The following is a 6,770-nucleotide window of genomic DNA, read 5'->3' as shown; positions in this document are numbered from 1 at the left end:
GTTCTAGATGTATTTTAGTGAAAACAAGTACTGAAAATTCAAAGCAAAGTAACAACATACAAAGAAAGAAAAATAAGAACTGGGAGAGATCAAGATAATGAAGGTGCTTGGTTAAGAAGTTGAAGAGGAAAAAAGTGATAAACTTTAGTCAGATGGCATAAATGTCCAGCATTGTAAAATTTTTGTTGTAAAATTAAAAGTGAATTCTGTAAGTAAAAAACAATAAATAAAATTAGGTTCTATATGTATTTAAATATAATCAAAGTATTGGTTTTATTTGACATTTGATTATTTTATAGGGAAATTTTTTTTTTTAAAGAAGACATTCTTTCCATCTCTATGGAAGAAAGGATATTTTAATTCCTTACAATTAGCTGGTTGCTGATTCATTCTTTGTTGATAAAATACCTTCCCTTAGCCTACTATCTTTTCCCAATGGATGAAAGGTGAATGAAAAAGTAAATTGCAAACTAGTGATACAACCTTGCCAAATATTCTATTACAGATTGGTTGTCTGCAACGTAGAGTTTTGGAGAGATGATTAATGCTGGGATACTCAAAATAAAACAACTTGTCATTGTTTCTTTCACTCTGGAAATCCAAATTAATTATGTTCATGACATTTTTACAGAAATCAGTGCAGAACATTGTTTAAATCTGAACACCATATTCATGTTTATAACATAATAAGTTCCAGCTGCGAACTCTTTCCTTTATTAATTCCACTTTAGAGAAACTGTATACATAAAGTACAACATTGAGGTACTTAGCATATTGCCTTTTAAACTGTTGGAGGCCATTTCCTTAATATTCCCTTCAGCCTCTACAGTTCAGTCTTGTTTTCCTTTTATAGCACACCTGATGCCTTTTGGCATAATTGCTAAAGCTGTCTTCATGGTTGAATTAATGGCCTCTTGAAACTATTATTCTATTTCAAGAAGACATTTCCCCCTTGTTTATGATATTGAACACCAACAACAAATTGCTTTTAAGCAACAGATTTCATGTGTGTGTGTGTATACATATATAATTAAATAATACACATAACTGAAAATTTTAAAGTCATGCTTTTAAGCAACTGATTTTATATATACATAAATATGTGCATATATATATACATATATATCTGTGCCCTCACCTATATAAAAAAATGTTGAAAACAAGTAAAATCACATCACAAATTATTTTGAGTTGAGAGAATAACTTTTCTACATTAATGCTTTCTACATTACTGTTTTTTACTAGTTCTAGGTAATAAATAACTGCCAGGTGAAATCTATAAAATTGTTACACCTAGATACTGCCCTTAGTGCTTTAAAAATGTTTCTATCCAGGCATTCAAGCACTGTGAATACACAGGTTCTGTGTGTTTTAACAGGGTATGGTGTGTGTGTGTGTGTGTTTGTAACCATGAAACATGTTCATTTGTCACTAAAAAATTAGTTTTTAAGAACTCCTCCTCCCCAAAATTGTGCTTGGTAAACAATGAAGTGCAAGAAAAAAACCAGAGTCAAACTTATTTTTATTAACTGAGAGATGTGCATAAAAGCTTGTGTGCTGTGTAAGAAGAAAACAAGTGTTAAATTTGTGGTGACTTTAAAATTCAGTGGAACCTCACTGCATGACTAGTATTACATTATAGACATTCTGAATTTTAGGGGGAGAAATGTTCCATAGTTGATACAAGGGAAATACACTTGATTCGTATTATAAATGTTTTTACAAGATTAGCTCCAAATGCTAATAACAGCAACATGTAGGATATACTACATATACTGGTACTTGAATGTTCACGTTGCTGTTTTGGATCTGGGTGAATTGTAAGATGTATCTAAAACATACCCTTAAAGGACAAATAATTTAAAAGATTATGGTAACTTTCCTGTTTGAATGGAGGGTGATATTGATAGCCACATGTAACTAAAATTTACAGTGTTTGAATAACATTAATGTGCAGTTACTCAATATGATGTGATTTCATTAAATCTTGTCCCATTCTCAATTTAAACAAATTGTCTCAACTCCTTATTGTTTTGCCAAACAGCTTAAAATTGCTTTTAAGTAAGAAAGAGACCCATATCATATTTTATTACATTGCCATATAGTCACACATCTGATACAGTTTGCACAGAGAAAGATTTTAATGTTTTTCTGTATTTTAATAATACTTCAAATGATTTTAATGACAGGATCATTAGCTTTTAGCAGCTTAGAGTAAACCATTCTCTTCTGTTACAATTCAGACTTCTTAGAACTGTCAGACTTTTTCTATTAGCATTTAAAACTTTAAGTCATTTTCTCAAATTAATTTCACAAATCACTTCTCAAATTAATCAAATCAGTTTCCTCTAATACAATCTCAGGATTGTCAACCTTTTTTCAATCATAAGAACAATGTTTCTAGATACATATATATGTAAGGTTCACACATATAAAATCTTAATATAACACTCATCCTTCTCCAAGCAGAGAAACATTTGTTTTCCTTTTCCTTTCATAAACTATAGTAATTATATGGTATACAATATGTATATATGTACATAGACTGTGCATATGTACATTATACATAATGCATTTTAATATTTTATATTACCATTTGCTTAAAGGACATTTCATAGAATGGTAGAGCTGATACAATGACATTCATTTTTTTCTTAGGATATGTTGACTAAATCCTTCTGTAGTACATTACTTGCACAATTATGGCTTTAAAGAGAAGTCACAAGTTCTTATGTTTTGTGTCATGTTGTGGAAGGTACTTCAAAATAAAGGGAAAAGCATATGACATCATGCTTCATGCCATGGTATGACATATTATGCATCAATCATTTCTACATACAACTATGTGGTGAGTGATACAATTAAGACCTAGACTACACAATCTATGCTCATTACAAAATGTTGTATATTATGCCACCGTACTAAAAATAAAATATATTCTTCTCAAATAGTGAAAATAAGATATCCTTCATGTGTTTTAGGTCACATCTGTTTTCTTCTTTGACCATGCCTCTTTTTTCCCCCATTGTAAATGAAATCATGTCCAATATTTTGTTAAACAATGACAGACAATTCCCAGACCATTAAGGGGAAGAGGGCCATAAAGAAGAAAAGACGTTTATCTTGTCATTAATTGCGCAAGTACACTCCTGATACGTTCAATACATGGCAAAAATACAAAAATAAAAGACAAATAAATAAAAATATCTTCTCAGTTATTGAGAAATCAGAAGTCCAGCTGTACCTTATTAAGAATACGATCTTCGATACACCTAATTCCTGTGTGTCTTCAATAGGTACAGCACCTAACTGGATATCACAGGTATCCCTCCCCGTATTGTGAGCCATCAGCGGTGACTATGCTTGGCCAGGAAGATACCAAGGGGGGGATTTTGGGTTCTCCGCAAGGGAGGGAGGGATTCAATCATACCTAGACGCTGCTCTCCCCGACCGCGCGCAGCAGTCTCCAGTCGCCGCTCGCCCCTACGGCTCCTCGCCCTCCGCCCATCTTGGGAGACCGTGACCTGTCCAGGCGAGAGGCAGAGGTATGGAACTGCGTCCCTTTCCCCGCATCCCCAAAGGTGACAGCCTTTCTCCCGACGCACTAAAGGGCTCACGTGTTCTCTTTGATTCGGAAAGCAGGCACTTACGAGTGAACACAGGTCTGAGGAGAGGCTGAGGGCGGGGACGTCCTTCGAAGTTGCGCTCCAGCCTCGTCCGCTTCTGTCGCCCCCGCCGTGCGAGCCTAACGTTTCCTTGAACCGAATGAAACGTAGGGAAACTTAAGATACCGGGGCAAGCGGGAGTGGGGGTGACTCCAACCCAGGCGACAGGCGATTCGGCCCGGGTGCCAGGCGGGGTCTGAGGCAGTCAGCGGTGGCAGCGGCCACCTCGGTCGTCGCGTCCCACCCGCAGCCCCCCTAGCCCCGTTCGGTCCGTGCGGTCCTCGAGCGGCCACAGACGCTCAGATGAGCGGGAAGCGGCCCTCGCCGCCGTCGGACTCCCCGGCGCCGCCGCCTCGCGGGCGGCCAAGCACCGACACGGGCAGCACGACCTCCCCGGGGCTGAGCTGCTGCAGCCGCATGGACTCCTCGTAGGTGGGCAGGTACTTGACCTCCTCGTAGCTGGGCAGCTGCAGGAAGACCGGCGAGACTACGCGAAGCTCGTGCTCCGAGGCGCAGGAGGGGGCCGAGCGCCCGCCGCCTCCCCGGCCTCGGCCCCCGCCGCCACTGTCCAGCAGCGAGTCCTGAGAGCCGGCGGCCGCCTCGTCGCGCAGTAGCGCGGGCGAGTCGTCGTCGTCGTCGGGCGGCCCCGCGGCCCCCGGCGGCCCTGCGCCCCCCGGCGGTCCGGGCCGTGCCTGCCCTGGCCGCGCCTGGCCTCGCGGGTACCTGCGTGGGCTGGGGCAGATGATGCGCTGCAGGAAGTAGCCGATGGCGAAGAGCACTAGCAGGATAAGCAGCCCAGAGAGCTTGCGGACGAACCAGCCCACGTTGTCTAGGAAGGCGTGCAGCGGCAGCTTGCAGCAGCGCACCGCTGTGGCGTTGGCCGCGTCGCAGCAGCGCTCCCGCTCGCCACACGCCAGCTCCGCGCAGCCCCCGCCGCCCCGCGAGGGCGCCACCAGCGCCAGCGCCAGCAGTAGCAGCAGCGGCAGCAGCGGCGGCGGTGCCGGCGCCACCGACAGGCCCTCCGCTGTGACCCCGGGTCCCCACATGGCCGGCGCAGACCGTCGCTAATGTCCGGGGAGGGGGTTGGGGGGATCCGTCTGTCCGCGTGTCCGTCGGCCCCTCCCCGGGCGCTGCGCTGGGTCCCGCGCGCCGCCTCCCGCGCCTCCGCTACCTGCGGCCGGAGCAGTCCTCACTTGGCCACGCTTGGGCGGAAGGAGGAGCCCGAGGCGCGCCCAGGCTGCGGGAGGCGGCCGCTTCTCGCAGCGGGAGCGGCCTCCTGAGTTTCTGACCTTAACCCCGCGCGCCCAGCCGCCCCGGCCCGCCTCAGGGCTCTCGGAGCCGCCCAAGATGGCAGAGGCAGCCTGTCCGTGACTGTCGTGGGCATTTTCGCCCCGCCGGCCGCACTCTTCCAAGCCCCCCTTGCCACCCTCCGGGGCTGGAAGGGTTAACGCTCCGCTCTGAGCCCGGGAGCCCCCTGATCTCGATTAATTCAGCCGTCGCGCTCTTCCCCGCCGCTCGGGCGGGGGGCTCTTGCTGGCGTAGGTGTCTCAGTTTTAAGTGATTGGATTTCCCCAGGAATGTTATTTAAATTGACTTGCGACTGGGATTCGCTTACCATCTTTCTTGTGATCTTTCTGATTAAAAATGGATGATGGCCACTAATGGCTAGCGCAGCCCCGCAGCCGTCCCAGAGCTTGGGGGATGGGGACCGCCGGATGGTTCCGGGCAGATGTTTGGGGCTGAGAAGTTGGAACTCCAGGAGACCTCCAGAACAGATAGAGAACTCCCCAGAGAGACTCAAGTCGAGGCACCAACACAAGTATCCCCGGGGAGGCAGGGGAGCCCTCTGGCAAGGTGACTCTAGTTGACCAAGGAGAGGACAGGGGGCCCCTATTTCCCCAGCGGCTCATCCTATAAGACCCCACTGCACCCGAGGCACAAAACAGGGATTTGGGTTTTGGGGTAGAAAGAGGCCTCTTCTCCAGCCTGAAAACACATCTGTGAAATGTCGAAGGGGAGTTGTAAGTGGTTGGCACTCTTCCTGAGCATTGATCTGCATAGAAAGGGTCTTTCTCAAGGTTATTCTTCTTTGCAAAGTTTGTCTTTAAAGGGAGTCTGTGGGCGCCTGGGTGGCTCAGTGGGTTGGAGCCTCTGCCTTGGGCTCAGGTCATGATCCCAGGTTTCTGGGATCTAGTCCATCATCATCATCATCATCATCAGGCTTTCTGCTCAGCAGGAAGCCTGCTTCCTCCTCTCTCTCTGCCTGCTTCTCTGCCTACTTGTGATCTCTGTCTGTGAAATAAATAAATAAAATCTTTAAAAAAAAAAAAAAATAAAGGGAGTCTGTGCTCTCTCAGCACAGGGGACTGAGTATGGGTCTGGGTCCTGGAAGTCACTACTTCTTGGGGATGGCCCTGAGGGCACTTGGGAGGGAAGGCAGTTAACCCGGTTTCAGACTCACAGTCTGCTGTGGGGTGGCCTTCAGCCGCCCCTTGGAGCCACACCATGGAGAAGCCAGGAGCTTGTGCTTTTATGAAAGAAGTCTGAAACAGTTATCTTTTTAGGATTAGGATTTATTCATTCCTTCACCCCTTAACCAATAGGACCCCTATAGAGAAATCAAGCAGGAAACTCCATAGTCATTGAGAGAAAAAAGTAAAAGCAAAGGAAAAGTGTAAAGAAAAGCAGGGTTCAAATGTAGGCCAGATAAAAGCAGACTTCTCTCAGAGTAAGTGACGCTGTATCTCCCTAATAGCCTTATGGACCAAGGTTAAGGGTGGTGGTTTGATTTAAACAGGCCATTGCCCTGTCTAAATGAAAGCATTTAAAATATTTCCGCTCCTGGGAACACTTTACTTTGCCTCATACTCCAAAACAATCCTTTCTCCCTCTGGAGAATCTTGGAAGTGTTGCTCAGACAAGTTACTTCATGTGAAACTTGGTTGGTCCTTCTTTCTAAGCTCTCCTGAAGCCACAACATTTCTCCGTGCCATGGTCTATTTCTCTGTAGAGAGACCTTAAACCAATTTTGTAAAGATTGATTATCAAGGGGTTTCAAATTGAAGTCAGATAAAGGAGTGGAAATGATTCATTTTTAAACAATGA

At 45.5% G+C, this 6,770-nt stretch overlaps 1 protein-coding gene across 1 annotated transcript; it reads right to left on the bottom strand.

The window, feature by feature from the left end:
• Positions 1–682: 682 nt before the first annotated feature.
• LOC309870386 (putative membrane protein C3orf80) lies at positions 683–5,891 on the bottom strand. Its single transcript, XM_082742519.1, has 2 exons — positions 3,651–5,891; positions 683–3,524 (listed from the first exon to the last, which is right to left on the bottom strand). The coding sequence occupies exon 1, from the start codon at positions 4,709–4,711 to the stop codon at positions 3,965–3,967; it is 747 nt and encodes a 248-aa protein (XP_082598645.1). The 5' UTR covers positions 4,712–5,891; the 3' UTR covers positions 683–3,524; positions 3,651–3,964.
• Positions 5,892–6,770: the final 879 nt, after the last annotated feature.

The sequence above is a fragment of the Mustela nivalis genome, assembly GCF_964662115.1.
Source record: "Mustela nivalis genome assembly, chromosome: 1".
Taxonomy (NCBI): Eukaryota; Metazoa; Chordata; class Mammalia; order Carnivora; family Mustelidae; genus Mustela; species Mustela nivalis.
The sequence above is the reverse complement of the archived record's forward strand: the minus strand, read 5'-3'. Positions and strand labels throughout refer to the sequence as shown.

Excerpts from the sequence above, each read along its gene's own strand:
- LOC309870386 (XM_082742519.1), bottom strand. The coding sequence starts at position 4,711 with ATGTGGGGACCCGGGGTCACAGCGGAGGGCCTGTCGGTGGCGCCGGCA.